We start from the raw sequence: 17,476 nt of genomic DNA on the forward strand, positions 1-17,476 counted from the left end.
GACTGGGCATCACAACTTAACTTCTCCCTTTTCCCAATTTTACTTCCTTTCCCTCCGTTCCCTAAATACTGATCCCTAATAAACTTCCTTTACACCAAAATACATTGAAAAAGTCTGCTTCACAGGGAAATCAATCTGTGACAAATGAGTTTCATTTATAGGACGAGATGATGGACATGAGAACTGAGAATGCGAAAGGTAAGAAATAAATGATAAAAACATGGAAGAAGCCAAGAATAGTCAAATTATTCAAGTAATTTGCTTTCACATATTATCGCAGGATGACCAAAACCAAGACAGTATAAAAGGCTCACCACCCTGCCCCTTTAGTATGGGAGATATTTGAAAGATAAATGCCAGTTACACATATAGAATTCTGTATCGCTGAGACTAACCTTTCTGTTGATGTATCAGGACATTAAGCTCTTTAATCAGGTACTGGCTCCTTAAAGAGTTGGAGGAATGAGTAACCAGAATTTTAAAAAGACGAACATAAAGTTTTGAATTGGCCACCTTATGCCAGCCTTCTAAATTTGAACAGTCAGTATGAGCCAGCTTACATTTTTATTGCCTATACCTGATAAAACGATCTTCTAAACCACTCCTCCCACAACCTCCTTCTAGCTCCAGCTGAACTAAAATGTCTACTCTTTAAGCCAGAGACTTAACCCGTTTCTCAAAAGAGATTCAACAACGTGAAATTAAGAGACTTCTGAAAAGAACTTCCCTGGAGATCCAAATGAAGATAAAAAAAAAAAATCTATATGGAGAAGGAAACTTTTGGAGAATTAAACGAATTAACCATATGACCATAAATAATTTTGACCGAGGAATGAGATAAGCCTGGGGTGGAGGAAAGGTTAAGACTATAAGCAAAGCTTCAAGAAAGAGGAAAAAAACGAAAACCCCAGAAAGCGGCAAGAAATAGAGCGCTGGCTACACGCAGGCGTTCAAAAGGTTCACACACCACCAGTGCACAACGAGTCCAAAAGAGCCCTCCGACATCTTTTAAAGCACTGGCGGGAAAAAAAAACTTACACTAGCGGCGAACACAGAAACAGAAAATTTACGAATGACCCCGGAAACATTTTATTTTGCGTAGGTATCTTGAGAATATTCTTTTGTGATTCGTTACTTGATCCGGAAGAAAAGATAGCAAACCTCACTTGCGATTGGGTCCTATCATAAGGGCGGTGCTTCAACGAGCCAGTCACCTTGGCAACCGGACGTGACGATCCCGGAAGCGGCTGACTGAGCTTTGCCCGGCTGGCGGCTTCGGTGGGCGGGGTCGGCCGAGCCCGTCCGGCACTGTCTTCTCCACGGACCCGGCACTGCTAGGGGCGGCGCCAGTAAGGCCACGCCTTCCGTGTTGACTCCGGATGGCTCTGGAGCAATGTCGTAGGCTCGCGGGGGCGGAGACTCGGGTCGCTCCTCTCAGAGGCTAGGGCCGGAGCGGCGTCGTCAGGCGCTTTGATTCTTCCGGTTTCTGGTGGCTGCGTCGCCTCTTTCCAAAGGCTGGGGATACGCCCTCTCTAGACCCGACTGTCGCCCTCCTTTCAGCATCGAACCTGAGTTACGCCGGGACACCTCCAGCCCAACATTCTCTCGCTCAGGTTCTCGCCCTTTGGAGGACCTCGGCCCCCCATTGCCCACTTTTCTGGATGTGCTGGCCCCTCCCACCCCTCTAAAATGTCCAATAACCTACAGAGGGTCTTCCTGAAACCCGCAGAGGAAAAGTCAGGCAACGCCTCGCAGTGGTAAGTACCGGTTTCGAATCTCCCTCGACACACCTGCCCCTCGCCCGCCTCTTAGCAGGGTGCCGAGTCGGCCGTCGTTTCCGGACGCTCCCCCGCAGTGGGAGCGACTGCAGGGCTCGTCACTTGGGCCACTCAGCCCTCAGAGCGCGCCTCTCTTGGAAACGTAAAGCCTCTTCAGAGCCTGATGCAGGCAGCCTCGGCCCTGGCTCCGAAGGACTCCAGCGTCTCAAGTTTCGTAGGCGACAGAGTAGATCTCCACGGGAGAGGAAAATCAACATGGCCGACGCTCCTGTGTGACTAAAACCTTCTGGAAGATTCTCGCGCACTCGCAGAAAAACACGCAGAGCCCAGCACGGAATAGCAAGTGCAGCCCAGGTGGCGCTGGACCTTCAGTGAAAAAAGCTATCATTTAAGAGAGTTAGTGAAAAGGAAAGGAAAAATTTGTGTAGTTGATGAGTATATGAATTTAGAAACCGAAAAATTGACAGAGTGAGGGAATGGATTTTTTAAAATTTCAAATAATAGTTTTATATGCAAAGAAAGAAAAGTAGAGTAATTCTCATGTGAAATCGATCCTTTGGAACAGCGTGTTTGAAGCAGGTGTAATGAGAATGCCGTCTCTAATTGGATATCTCTGTAGAGGAACTCTGACATAGGGAGATCGTGGTGTTTCTTAAAAAGACTTAGTTGCACATTTACAAAATAGTTTATCACTAAGTCAGTTTTTTTTCCCCTAAAGGTTATGTTAGTCAAGATGAAATAAAATGGGAACAAAACTGTTAGAGAAGATCGAATATTTTAAGTTGTAGACTCCATGGTTAGCGGATGTATAATAAATGATGAGAAAAAACTTAATGGGTCTCTGTGGAAGGAAAATGTGAAGAAAGCATGAAAATTGAGATGTAAAATTCATGGAAGAAGATTTATGTTTGAAGAACATCAGGCTGCCTAAATTTAATCCTAGCTTTGACATTTACTGTTCGTGAGGCCAAGTCCCCTTTCCAGTAAGTAAGAGTGCCTAGAGATGATTTTAAGGACTAAAAGAATGAGTATATGTAAAATACTTAGTATACGAAAAAAGAAAAGCAGTACTTAAATGTTAGCTATTATTATTATGAGAATAAGAGTTTATTTCTGTACAGGTTTTAGCCCAGGAAGTAGGTTTCTTTTAATTACAAGTAGATGCAAAACGGAATTGTAATAACGACTGAAAAAGCGCGCACAATATTTTGAGAAGAAATGATCACTAAATGCGGTGAGCCAAAACAATATTGAAGAACTGCGAAGAAAGAACCATTGCGTTTCAAATCGTAAAAAGAGTCAGCTTGTGTGTACGTATAACGTTTGTTGGTTTACTTTTGGTGAAAGCTGGGAGGCGGCGGGGGAGAGGCAGAGATAGTGCTCTGTATAGATAACGAAAAAGTAGAATTACTTTCTAATGGTTGTTCATTTCTTCTCCCTTGTTTTGGTATCTGGATATTCGATGCCATCTGACTTACCCTAACTTAACACAGTTTGTTTTAGGATTGCATTGTTTTTCAATATTAGAAATAAGGTAGGATAAGAACTTAACGTTTTTATTGTGTACTTTAATTCTTTTATCCAGTTTCTAAGCCTTTGGCTATCTGTACTTGGCATTTTTAAAAATACTACAAATTGAAATATATTTTGGTTACATTCATAAGTCATTGGAAATTCATTAACTCATTGGTTTATGCATTGTTTTCATCATCTTCAAATGCATTTATTTCTTCTTATCACTGATGTTTGACATCACATATTTGGAACATTTACCAGATGCTTTTCTGAAGCTATTTGACTCTTATTTTGGTTATTGCTTACATATTTGATTCTATTCTGTTTTGTAAGTAACAATCTGCATGATGTACAAGTATAACTTAAAAATCATTTGATTAATGTCAGCTCTTTAATTTATTGGAAGCTTGGTTTCCTTATTTTTATAATTTTGATGATACTAAGTCATCTTCATAAACTTAAAATGAGTATATGATTTTATTTTCTATAGGTGCTTGGATTTTTCTTGAGTTACTGCTGCTTTCTTTTTACAAAGTTTTTCATTATTGCTTTACAGAATGTTTATTGTTTAATGTATCTCTATAATTCATCAAGGCATAAATTATAAGAATAAAACTTGTTCTTAGAGTGCAAAGGAAAAATGTGGAAGATATTTGTGATAGTAGGCATTCAGTTTATTTAGATTGGGGCTTTATTTGCAAAGAGCAAAGCCGGAGTTAGAATGGTACAGTAGAAAGAAGGTAAGGTTTGGAGTTACGGCAATCTAGGTTCCTATCCTATTTTACCAGTATTATCTGTATAGTTCAAATATTTGGTTAAAAAACATTCACTGAGTGCCTACATGATACACTGTGCTAAATGGAGACACTGACTAAAGAAGAGGATATGAACCATGCCCATGAAAAACCTTATAGTCTAGGGGGAGGTGATGTAATACACTTTTAAATAGTGTTATGCACAGGTTGCTGTGAAAGCACAGAGAAAGGAAATTGTAGGAAAGCTTTCTGGAGCACCTGAGTTCTGGAATGTGTCAGCTATCCAATTAAAGATGAATGCAGGCTGTGCCCAAAAAGGGAACTGGTAAATAAAGCACCGGTATGACTTATTACCAGGAGTCAGTATTTTTGTTTGATTCTGTACTACAAGCAGGATAGATAGATAGCTCTTAAGGGTTTGGTTTGCTCTGTTAGAGAGATTAGACTTCATCTAGTGAAGGTCATTCAGAGGATTTTAAGAAAAGTTGTCATGTTCCCGTGTACATTTCAGATAACTGATGGCAGTGTGGATTTGGGGGTGAGGGATCAGGCATATAAAGATTGTATAAGTTGTCCTTTCAGAGATTTTGAGGGCCTGAACTAGCTGATGTAGAGTAAGGGTTGGATTCAAAGAAACACAGAAGGGAAAATAGGCAGATTTTGTCCGTGAATTAGCATGAAGAAAAGGAGACCAATTATAATGCCAGTTATCTGATAGATATTGGTAAATTGAAATGAGGAGAACACACCAAAAAAACCAAAAAACAATTGGAGAGGTATTTGAATTTGACACTCAGGCAGGGTCAGAGCTGAAATTAGAGACTTAAGTCATCAGCTTAGAGTTATTATAATAAAAGCCTGTGATGATACGTCTCACAATAATGAGAATTAGGATGTGACTGGCAACTGGCTTCTGTCTGCACTTAATCCTTTGTTCTTAAATGGGGAGCCAAAATGAGTGTCCTCAGCAGTGGGCTTGATTTGGTTAGAAACGTGATGTTTCATTATCAGTTTATTGTGCATTTAGTTTTGTACAGTGTGTTATATTATCTTTACTGTTTGGGGGTGTAAGAGACATTGACACGTATACCTTATAGGCTGACTGAAATCTGTTTCTCATTAATCACTTCATGCAGTTGGATTTTTTGGATCCTGTTATGTTTGGTTTATGCTAAAGTAAATTCAAGAAAGAGGATTGGATTGTTGAAGAGAGCATGTAATTCTGAATAAGTTATTTGATATTACTGAATCTCCAGCTCTAAAATCATAATGGTAATACCTACATTGCTGAGCTGTTTATCAGAATTAGAGTTAATGACAACTATTTACAATAATATATCTATTATGTATATAATATTATGTAGTATATATTATTGTATGTTATTACATTATATTGTGTATGTACATAATGTTAAATCATAGATAGATGGGAAAAAGGTCTAGCAGTTGAAAATATATATTTTGCAATAATATCTGCAAAATGTTCCTTAGCCTGTGAAATTTTTATCATTCCATTTCTTATATGTGAATGTTTTATATCAATATTAGAATAATTAAAAATGTCAGAAGTTATATAAGTATGTTTAATATACCTTTTATGAAAATTTTCATACCTTTTTATTCAAGTTCTTATATTGTCAAAAAACTACCAGATTCACTTACTTATTCTTGGACACCAATTGTATATTTTAATAAAATATAACTAGCATATATTGGGAATTTATCATAATTCCAACCAGTTATTTCATTTACTTCTCATAGCAAGCCTTAACTGTCCCCATTTTGCAAATGAAGAAACAGATTCAAAGAAGTTAAGTAAATTTACTCTAATTAACTAACAATTGGAAGAGCCAAGATTAGAAGCCAAGATTAGAACTTTCTAATGTATTCTTTTTGCTTTTTTTTTAAAGTCTTAAACTGTTACTGTGTTTGCAGTGTAGTTCTCAGTTCAAACACCAACTGGTTTAAAGTAACTAGCACATTGATGATTTTTCTAAATTTTTAAGTAACCAAACCAGAGCATGGGATGCAGAATCTGATTCTAATTTTAGTTCTAACATTAGCTAGCAGAATTTGATTTTTAAGAAACAGAATCTTTATAAGATTTTAGTTATGGTTGCTCTCTTAAATGGAAGATCTCTTCTAGAGCTGAAAAAAAAAGTATATTAGTTGAAGAAGTGTGAATTTCATCCTGATGTATTATTTCTCTCCTTAACATTCCAGTTTAATTTTTAGGACTCATTCCATTTGCTACTAGGAAATCATAGTGCTGTCTTTTTTTTTGTTTTGTTTTAATGATGACTTGGAGGAGGAGTTAATTCAGCTAACATTGTTTACAATGTGCCAGTTGCTCTATTAGGTGTAGAGGATATACATATGAATTGGATAACCTACCCTTAAGGAATTTGTGGTCTCTGGTAGATTGTGTGAATCTCTATTGATATACTGTCATAGAAGAAGCTGTATTTTCCTTCGTTTTTTGGAGGGGAAAGAAAGAGAAGAGAGGAAAAATGACTAGACTTGAAAATAGTTTGTGCAGTAAAAATGTTGTGCAATATAAATGTTTTCTGTACAGCAGAAACATAGAGGCCATATAATGAAGTATGTGACTGCAGTATCAGAAGCCTGTGTCCTTTGTTTAAAAAACATACCAATTAAAAATGTACATTCCCATATGCGAATACTTATAAAAGCATTATAAAAGTTCTGCATTATTGAAGTTTCTAATCTGTGAGCCAGATGTTATTGACAGATTCATTGACAAAACTATGTAAATAAACAAAAGGAGACTAAAGAAAAGGTATTGAGATAGTTCAGTTAAAGTGGATATTTGAAAAAGCTCTCTTTTTTATATAAGTTTTTTGAGGGCCTACTATACTAGGTATTGGGAGAACAACTGCAAAGTAAATGATACAGTCTCTGTAAGAAAAACAAAATTTTACTTATTTTTGAGAAGACATTATATAGAAGGCATTATATAACTCCTAGCATTAGTGGCACCAGGGGGAGTACTTGGAGATTTTAAGTTGGAAGAAATTAATGTGAGTTTGAGGGACTTACCGATATTCATGGAGAAGATGGAGTTGATCCTCAATTTATAGGTATGTTTTAAATTGTTGGAGAAGAAAAAAAATAACCTGAAGAATACTTGGAGTAAATAATATACTTGGGATAATAATCAAGAATAGTAAAGAGACTTCTCTGGGAAGATCAGAGATTTTTAAGTTGAGAAGTTATAGATGGTACTGTTGTAGAGATTGGTCGGGTCTAGATTTTAGGTGATTTTCAAGTAAAGCTGAATTGGCAGTGTTGAATCATTGGAACTTTGAGAAAGGAGGTAACAGGATGAAAACAATGCTTCAATCTGCCAGAGATATCATAATAGTTGCTGAAGTCAGAAAGACTAGCTTAAAAAGTCAAGCAAAATATAGGGGTGAGATAATGAGGTGATGCAAGTCTGATCTAGGTAGTAGAAGTGGCCATGGTGAAAGAGAAGAATGAGTAAGAGCTGTAAAAAGGAAAAAACTTTACAGACTCAGTGATTCATTCACTATGCATTTATTGAATGTTTATCCTTTGTAAGCATCTATACAGGTTGCTTTGGGTGAATCAAAGGTAAATAAGAAGGGTGATAAAGGTAAGTCAGAGATGACTAGGTGATTTTAAAACCTAAGTGACTTGGGAAATAGTAGTGCTGACATGACTGGATTACTGGATAGTAGGATTAGAGTACTAGTTTTCAGTAGAGAGTAACTTTAACTTTAAAGTCATGGTTTAAAAAATGTCATGGTATTAAAAGTGAAAATGTTTGGTAAGACAACACAAATATGGAACTGAGGTCAACGTTAGGGAATAGGAATAAAGGATATAACAGTGGGAGTCATTAATTGCTAAGGAAATAGTTGAAGCAATTGATGCAATAGTTGAAGTAGTTGGTACAGTCTTTAAGGAAGAATGTCTTGAAGGAGAAACAGGGTCAAGAGTTGTGCTTTGGGGAATAGTCATAATTGGATACTTAAAATGCAGAAAATGAATGAGAAGGGAAACATTAAGAAAAACAAGCGAATTGTGCACAGTGGAAATCATGTTAGGTAGAGGTTCACAATGCGCAATTAGCTAGCAATATCAGTTTCAGGAGGGAGCACCTAGACAATGAGGATAAAGACAGATTTAACTGTGAGAACATATTTGGTAACCTTTGAGAATGAGATATAGTAGAATAATGGGAAAGAAAATAGACTGCAAAAGAGAGTGAATTTCTAGACAACTTTTTGGCATATCAGTGACCGGAAGTTGGTAGGTGGTCTTAATTGTGGTTCATGAACATCATCTACCAACTTCCTGTCACTGAATTTGGAACATAAGTCATAATCATCTCTCTAATCCTATGTGACTTTAGCATCTATATGGATAATCTCTTTGTCATCTAGTCTTTCATCAGTACAAAGTTCTTTTTCTCCGGTGATCTTAGTCTCCATTCTGTCACTATCCATCCACTTTTGTAGTTCTTGTTGTCAGATGCAATTGCTGCATTTATGAAATTCTTGATTCAGGCATTCTCTTTTCTAAACACCAATTGTGGTATTTCTAGCTTACTTGTTTAAAAACCCCACTTTGACTATTTTTTAACTTTATCTGGCCCTCCAGTCCAATAATCACTTTATTTTCTGCTTATACTTTTGCCTTTTTTGTTCTCATTTTCTTCTCCTCCTGTTTAGATTTTATATTTCATCATTTTAATAATTTTTACCAATATCCTAAACTCTTTTGTTCCTCTTTGATTTTTTTTTGCACCATTCTTTTGAAGCCACTCCAACCGTGGATAAACTCGGGGATTTACTTTTACTTTGCTTATACCCAGTGAAACAAGGAAAATCTCACAAAAGCACAGATTGGTCTCACTATAAATTCATAATAACTACCTATATCGTTGGGCCATCAGCGTTGTCTGATGACTCTAATATTTTCTGAAGTCAACTTATTCTCTCTCAGACTGTTTCAAATCTTTTTGATTCTCCTCAAATCTCCATTTTTGCTCCTATTCTTAGCAGATGATGTTATGTCCTTTTCACAGGAAAATTAAAGCCATTAGATCAGAATTACCTCAAACTTCTGACATCAAAACTATAAACTTAACTGCAAATGTGGCTAACCTGTTCTTTCAGTGCCAATGGAAGAAGATACTTCTCCGCCTCTCTTTAAGGTTCAATTCCTTTACCTGTCTGCTGGTTCCCATTCCGTATATCTCCTTATCAAATCTTACACTTAATTAGCCCTCTTTATCCTCTTCCTCTTGATAACTCATATGAGCATTAATATATGCTCTGGTTTATCTAACCTTAAGAAAAGACAGATCCCTTCTTGACCCCATTTAGCCTCCATCTACTTGCCAGTCTTTATCTTCCCTTTTGCAGTCAAAGTTCATAAGAGTCGGCCATACCTTCTATCTTAATATCCTTTCTTCATGTCAATTCCTCTGCAACTTTTTTTCTCCACCAAACTGTTTTTTTTAAAGCCATCAGTGACCCTCATGCAGGTTTACATTTTAATCTACATCCGACTTGGCCTGTCAGAAACTTTTAAAATAGACTTGCCCATTTTCTTGAAATTCTCTTCCTTTGGCTTCTATTGCATCAAAATCTCTTGGATTTCTTTCTGTTGCTCAAAGAAAATGGGAAGCTGCTGAAATATTTTAAGTAGGGAGGGGTCAGTTTTAATGTAATGAAAGCTTTTAAAGGGAGAGGATGTGGCTGAAGAAGAGACCAGTTATGAAGCTACTATAATAGTCCAAGGCAGAGATACTGTTTCCTTGAATTAAAATGGAGAGAGATGGTTTGGAAAGAATTGAAAAGATAAAATCGGGAAATTTAGGAGTTAATACCAACAGGATTTTGTAATAGCTTAAATGTAGATGATTAGAAAGCAGGAAATTGCTTGTTCTGATTTAGGCATCTAAGATGGATGATATGCTATTTATCATACAGAAAGAAAAAAAAAACTGGAAAAGGCCATGTTGAGTTTTAAGTGCATTTGAGTTTCTGAATGGAAATGTCATGAGTTAAGTTGGATATATATATAAGCCTGAATCTCAAAAGAGCTAAGATGCAAATCTTTTAATTGTTGCTGTATAAATGGTAATTTAATTGAAATTATGCACATAAAAGAAATAATTGGGAAAAGCTTAAGAGTAGGAAGAGAATTCAGTCTAAGCTTTGGTGAATACCAACATTTGAAGGTTGATTCAGGTAGGATGAGTTGACAAGGAAGACCAAGGAATCATTACGGAAGTAGGAGAATATCCTATCTAGGAAGCCTTGGGAAGAGAATGTTTTAAGAAAAAGAGCAGGCATTTTTGAGCTTGAGTATCCTTTTGAGTATCTCATCCAAATATAGTGTATCATTTATCTCACTTAGTGATAATTGCCTGTTTATATGTCCATATAACCAACAGTTTAAGTTCTTTTGGGGATTGTGGGTTGAACTAGCTTGGAGAAAAGCAAATATTTTCTGTAAAGGGCCAGATAGTAAATATTTCAGGCTGTGTGGGTCATAGGATCATTTCTGGTGTAACTACTCAACTCTGCCATTGTAGCATGAGAGCAGCCATATATAGTACATTAAAGATGAGTGTGACTATGTACTAATAAAACTTTATTTATGGATGCTGATATTTGAATCTCATAATTTTCACAGATAACAAAATACTATCCTTGTGACTTTTAAAAACCATTTAAAATAGGAAAAACATTCTTAGCTTGTGGCCTACACAAAAACAGGGAGGGAGCAGAATTTGGCCAACTGCTGTAATTTACTGATCCTTTTCCCATAATTGAGCCTGGTGCCTGAACCGTAACAGACACTCAAGTAAATTTTTGTTGAATAAATAAAAGTTGAATAAGTTCAGGTCTTTTCTATGTTTTTTGGGGGGTGGGGAGGTAATTAAGGTAGGTTTTCTTTTAAGTCCTGAAAGCAAGAATTCATACGTTTATGTTCCTGCATCTCTTTAGGGATTAACTTTTAATTTGCTAAAAGTAAATTTAACATTTTGAAGCACAATCAAGTGGCCAGAAAATGGTTTTAAGTATTTAAAAGGATATAATTATATTATTTTGGGTTGCAGAAAAGAAAAACTGAGTTCCAGGGCTTCCTAGAATGCATAGAATTTTTGGCTTTGATTTTTATTAATATGTAGGTTTAAAAACACCTGTGGGCAGTAAAATACACCTTTGCATCATTGAAAATTCTAATCATTATTATTATTATTTGTCTTGAATTTTTGTTTTCATTTGATCTTAATCATATAAGGTCATACTGTTGGTAGGACATGAACTCTGCATTTATGTTGCTAGAATTTAGCATGAGAGACAGTCTATAAGCAAGTGAACAAATAGATTAATAATATTGACAACTTGTGATGTGTACCATGAAGAAAATGAACAGGTGTAATATTATACACTAATTATGAAAGATGGGCAAAGATAGTTAAAATGGTCAGAGAATGTATCTCTTGGTTAGTATTACTTATGCTGAGACTTGAGTTATATGGATGGGAGAGGAGAGGAGTATCTAGGTAGAGAGAGCATGTGTGATTACTCTGAGTTCCATGAGAACTTGGTATTTTCCAGGAACTGAAAGGTGGTTTTAGGCATAAATAACTTGAGGTATCTGCATTGAAGAAATCTACAAATAATTGCTTACATAACAGAGATTGGTATATTTTGGATTTTTAAAAATCAGACAGTCTGTACTAAGATATAGCTGATAAGTATCAGGATCAAAATTGGCTAGGTTAAAAAAAAATGTCCCGTGTGTTCCACATTCATTGGAAACCATTTAGCTGAAGTGACGTTGCTGTTATGTATATGGAGTGACAGGCAGTTGGAACTAATGTGAATAATTCCCATACCAAGGGCTCTTTAGCACCAAACTTCAGATGTACTGAAACAATAAGTCAAGGAAGGAAATGGTTCCTACATGAGTAACTCCATTTAGTCTCTGAAAATGTGGCACACTAAGGTATCACCATAAGAGATGCCTTAAACAAAAGAAGGATGGCTGACAGTAGGACTTGCGAGTCATTGTCAGTGGGAAGAGCACAGCAGATTGGAAAGAGGGTAGAAAAGAGTGAGGGAAATAGAATAAGCATAAATGGAGGTGAAATGAGAATCCTGGGCAAATCAGAGTGAAGAAGGAGGACAGCAGGAAAGAATTCAAGTAAAAAAAAGAAGGGAGGATGCTAATAGTTTAAGAGGAAAATATTCTAATAGGCATAACTTTATACAGGGTAAAACCTTAGAAAAGTCTAATTTACCCGTTGCCTAATCATATGAGAAATTCTAAATCAAAGCTGATCATACCTTTGATTATCTCTTCAAGTCTTTGTTTTGCAATATTTCACTTTGAAAACTCGAAGTGACAAATTATATACTTTTACCATATTTTATAAATTTTTATCTTTTTAACATAATATTTGCAAATATTTGTTTTTAAATAAAATGTATATACCGTCTAGTATGTTGTATTGATTTACTCAATGTTCTTTTAAGTGTTTCAGGCTGCATGTACCAAGTAGTTCAGACGATTGGCTCGGATGGAAAAAATCTTCTGCAATTACTTCCAATTCCTAATTCTTCTGGAAATCTTATACCGCTAGTTCAATCTTCAGTCATGTCTGATGCTTTGAAAGGGAATACAGGAAGCCCAGTTCAAGTTACTTTTCAGACTCAGATTTCCAGCTCTTCCACAAGTGCATCAGTTCAATTGCCCATTTTTCAGCCAGCCAGTTCTTCAAACTATTTTCTTACAAGAACAGTAGATACAGCAGAAAAAGTTAGAGTTACTTCTGTGGGAACTGAACATTTTACCTCATCAGTTTCTAAAGTTCAGAGTCATGGTGTGAAAATTGATGGACTCACCATGCAAACATTTGCTGTTTCTCCCTCCTCAACACAAAATGATTCACCTTATATTTTAGTAAATACTCAGAGTCTTCCAATGACTGTGAAGTCTCCAGTTTTGCCTTCTGGGCATCACTTACAGATTCCTGCCCATGCTGAAGTGAAATCTGTACCAGCGTCTTCATTGCCTCCTTCAGTTCAGCAAAAGATACTTGCAACTGCAACCACAAGTACCTCAGGAACAGTTGAGGCTTCCCAAATACCAACCGTTATTTACGTATCTCCTGTAAATACAGTGAAAAATGTAGTTACCAAGAACTTTCAAAACATTTACCCAAAACCTGTTACAGAAATAGCAAAGCCAGTGATACTAAATACCACACAAATTCCAATGAATGTTGCTAAAGAGACACAATTAAAAGGTGGTCAGCATTCTCAAGCTGCTCCTGTGAAATGGATTTTTCAAGAAAATCTACAGCCTTGCACTCCATCTCTTGTTCCTGTTAAGTCTTCAAATAATGTGGCTTCAAAGATTTTAAAAACTTTTGTAGATAGGAAAAGTTTGGGAGATAATACTATAAATATGCCATCATTGAGTACTGTCAGTCCTAGTGGGACACAATCCAAAAGTATGCCTATTAAAGATAATGCCTTGGTTATGTTTAATGGGAAAGTCTATCTATTGGCTAAAAAGGGGACAGATGTTTTGCCATCACAAATTGACCAACAGAATTCTGTTTCTCCTGATATTCCACCAAGAAAAGATACATCACAAATAGTGAGTTCAAGTCCAGTCACAGAAATATCCAGAGAGGTTGTAAATATTGTTTTGGCTAAAAGTAAATCTTACCAGATGGAGACAAAATCACTTTCAAATACTCAGCCTGCTTCCATGATCAATCTAAGGGCAGAGAAGAATAAAAAAGTGGAGAAACCATCTCTTTCTACCCCAAACCCACATAATATGAATCAATCCATTAACTACTTAAAACAGAGTAAGACTCCATTCACAAAGCCAGACTTTCCAGATGGACTTAGTGCAGTACAAAATGCCCCCAGAAAAGGAAATATCATCCAGAGCATAGAGAAAATAAGTTCCTCTGTTGATGCAACAACTTTTACTTCACAACAGTGTGTTTTCAGAGACCAAGAACCAAAGGTAATTTTCCCATGTCAGGGTGTTCTTTTTATCTATCTATATAGAAAATTTTTCTTTCTTAATTCTCAAAGTTAGTTACCTATGATACCTTTTCCCCGCTCCTTTCCCATCCTCCACTCCATCACACAAATACCATACACACATGAATGCTTAATTAAGTCAAAGCTTTCATCTGAAGGAAATGTTTGAGGAGGATAATAGAGTGTTTTCTTAAATCATTTGGCATGCCAAATCTTTAAAACAAAATCAAACAAAAAACTCAGCAACAAGGTTTAGAAGAGTTGGTGAAAGATGATGTGAATTCACAGTTTGGTAAAATTCTGTGTGTGTATATATATACATGTATACACATATATATACATATGTACATACATATATTTACTAGATTAATGTTAGTATATGGAAAGATCAATATGCATCTAGGAGAGCTGGGTTTTTTGTTTGTTTTGTGATGGTAGGGAAATACTGGCAATTTTTTTTAGGTAGATGGTAGAAGGGGTAGAATGGGGCTGATCAGTACCTTTCAGTCGTTTGTGGAAATAGGATTTATCAACATCTTTTTTTTTTTAGTAGACAAGTTGCCCTTTTTTTTAAAACCCTTTCTGACTCTTCAGTTCTTCAGCATATCCACATAGTTACCTTTCTGTTCTACTTAAGATATGTGTGTCTGTGCTAAGTATTTGTGCCCACTCTTTCCTTATGTAGAGATCTACTTAATAATGTCAGTGTTTCTCCCCTTCAGTACAGAATTCATTGAATTCTAGATATTTAAGGTGGTAAATCCTGAAGTATAAGATTGATTAAAGGCATAAGACTTTTCCAGAAGACTATAATTTCCAACTAATGTTTTATAGATTATTTTTAACTTGTCATTAGTCTGTATTCTTATTTCAGTTTGAGAATCAACTATCTGTTAACCTTTCCAGTGCAAGAAAGCAAAATAAATGAGAAATTTTAAAGGAACAGTTTTAAGTTTGTACTCAGTTAAATTCATTTTTTCAAGTGTGGGTGGTAAGGCAAGGGTAATGCAAACCAACCATTTAGGACTTTAGAGCATGATGTTTTAAGTAAGATGAAATGAACACTTAGTTGCTAGTCTGATAAAATAGCTTAAGTAATTAGCAGTATTGTTTGTGTGTTTTGTTTTCCTAATTCCAGATCCAGAATGAGATGGCATCAACATTAGAAAAAGTTACTCAAGAAAGAAATGATAAGAACCATTCCAAAGGAGGAAGCAATAAGGCATCATATCTGAAGAGTGATGCAGAATTTAAAAAGATATTTGGTCTCACTAAAGATTTGAGAGTGTGTCTTACTCGGATTCCTGATCATTTGGGCTCTGGAGAAGGTTTTGATTCCTTTAGCAGTTTGGTGAAGAGTAATACTTACAAAGAGACTGAGTTGATAGTGAAGGAAGAAAAGAAAAAACAGGTAATAGATTTTTGGTGTCCTTTGTAGTTACTCCAAAGGTTCATGAATGCATTTTCTTGATTTGTTTTTTTAGTCTGTACGTTAATATGAATGATAGTTGTTATCAAATTTGCATATTTGTATATATTATACCAAATCAGTGTTAAAGAGAACCATATATACAAAGGTAAAAATACATCCCCAGTTAAAGTTGTTGTATTGTTTCTATTCACCTGTTTATTTTTTTATCAAAAAATTATAAGACAATGCCCATAACTTTTTAAGCTACTTATCCTACTTTGAAGACCCTATCTAAAATAATCCAGCATGATCTGATGAGCACTGGGTGTTAAACACAACTAATGAATAATTGAACACTACACCAAAAACTAATGATGTAGTATATGTTGGCTAATTGAACTTAAAAAAATTAATAAAATTAAATAATCCAGATGTAGGGAAAATATAAGCATGTAGATGTTCATTGCAGTATTACCTTAATACAAACATTTTAAGAACTCTACTTGGTCGATAATGATGAAAAATCCCTACAACTTTGCCTATTGGTATTCTACTTAAAAATATATCATTATACTGCTTAGTATCCTGAACTTTAGATCAGACACCAGTGAACCTTTCCCAATGAAAATCTTCCATATGTGCTTACTGTGGGAAAGGAAGCACAAAATTAAGTCAGTTATTTTTCTCAAGTTCTTTACAAATGGCTGTTATGTTTTGGTGATAGATCAGTACATCTAATACTTAAGCAAGAAAATGTGAATTAAGCAATTTCTTCTCTGTGAATATCATTAGGACATTGCTATTCATTTTCGTACTGTACAGTGCTAAACAATTTTTTGCTGTAGTTCTCAGTATATTTTGTTGAGTTGAATTTAGTAAGTATCTGTTACCTGCAGGATCCTGTTAAATTTGAGAGCACACTGTCTATGTGGCAATAATTTATTTTTCTTTTGGAATCTTACTCAACATAACAACAGGGTTTTGATAAGAAAAGAAAAGCAAAAACCGTTAAGAAGATGGATCACACAAAGAAGAGAAAAACTGAGAGTGTTTATAACACAGCTATAAATGGAGGAACTAATGTCAACAATTCCCAACTCGTCAACAGTATTTTACCAACTTCAGATGTATCATGCCATAACATTCTCACAAGCCGCAACAAAACCAGAGAAGAAAAGAGAACTGAGGTTGAACACTATACTCCTGAGAACCAGGAAAAAGGCACATTGAGTTCAAATGCAGCTTTTGAACAAAGTCATTCTTTTAATAAAAATTATACTGAAGATATTTTCCCCATGACACCACCAGAGTTAGAAGAAACCATTCGAGATGAAAAAATAAGAAGACTTAAGCAGGTGCTGAGAGAGAAAGAAGCAGCTCTTGAAGAAATGCGTAAGAAGATGCACCAAAAATAATAAAATGTTGCTATACTTAAAGACTGCAGTGAAATAGCTGTTTTTTTATATACTTTTGCATTAAGTTAATTATAGATGCATTCTGAAAGTGTCTGAATATGAAACTTGTTTTTCCATCAGTTAATGATTAAATTTTGTTTAAGGACTGCAAAAAAGGTTGATTTCACACGTGACTTGTGAATAATCTACATGGGGTATCTAAATCTTTGTCTAGATACCTTTTTTTGGAAGGAAAAATTTTCTATTTTTCTATTATTTTAATTAGAATTCCCAAAGTTTGAGTATTTGTGTAAGGGTTTTTTTTTTTTTTATTGTTTGCATCTTTAGCTGAACTGCTCAGGTGTTATTCCAACAGTAGATAATTATTGTATACTACTGAAATTATACAATGCAAGGGAGGAAGTCAGCTCTAAATTTAGCCTTGCCGATGGGCTTATAAATGTACTCAGTCTGTATCCATGATACCATTGTTGTAAATTTTTGTTATTTCATGAAAAAAATGTATTCTAGCAGTATTATTTAAAAA

At 35.4% G+C, this 17,476-nt stretch overlaps 1 protein-coding gene across 3 annotated transcripts; it reads left to right on the forward strand.

The window, feature by feature from the left end:
* Nucleotides 1-1,249: 1,249 nt before the first annotated feature.
* LRIF1 (ligand dependent nuclear receptor interacting factor 1) lies at nt 1,250-16,971 on the forward strand. Of its 3 annotated transcripts, XM_073896164.1 has the most exons (5): nt 1,250-1,757; nt 2,497-2,761; nt 12,595-14,104; nt 15,263-15,535; nt 16,513-16,971. In XM_073896164.1, the coding sequence occupies exons 3-5, from the start codon at nt 12,608-12,610 to the stop codon at nt 16,948-16,950; spliced, it is 2,208 nt and encodes a 735-aa protein (XP_073752265.1). In that variant the 5' UTR covers nt 1,250-1,757; nt 2,497-2,761; nt 12,595-12,607; the 3' UTR covers nt 16,951-16,971. The 3 variants fall into 3 exon arrangements, with proteins under 3 accessions (XP_073752265.1, XP_025728172.1, XP_025728173.1); XM_025872387.2 differs by lacking the exon at nt 2,497-2,761; XM_025872388.2 differs by lacking the exons at nt 2,497-2,761; nt 12,595-14,104 and having other exon boundaries at nt 1,255-1,757.
* The last annotated feature ends 505 nt before the right edge of the window (nt 16,972-17,476 follow it).

Source organism: Callorhinus ursinus, unplaced genomic scaffold, assembly GCF_003265705.2.
Source record: "Callorhinus ursinus isolate GAN/ISIS: 27379988/994484 unplaced genomic scaffold, GSC_fseal_2.0 scaffold9, whole genome shotgun sequence".
In the NCBI taxonomy this organism is placed as follows: Eukaryota; Metazoa; Chordata; class Mammalia; order Carnivora; family Otariidae; genus Callorhinus; species Callorhinus ursinus.

Bases quoted from the DNA above. Each gene is read 5' to 3' on its own strand.
- LRIF1 (XM_025872387.2), top strand. From the start codon at position 1,690: ATGTCCAATAACCTACAGAGGGTCTTCCTGAAACCCGCAGAGGAAAAG. The intron at 1,758-12,594 runs GTAAGTACCGGT...TGTTCTTTTAAG, and splicing joins TCAGGCAACGCCTCGCAGTG to TGTTTCAGGCTGCATGTACC. The intron at 15,536-16,512 runs GTAATAGATTTT...ACATAACAACAG, and splicing joins AGGAAGAAAAGAAAAAACAG to GGTTTTGATAAGAAAAGAAA.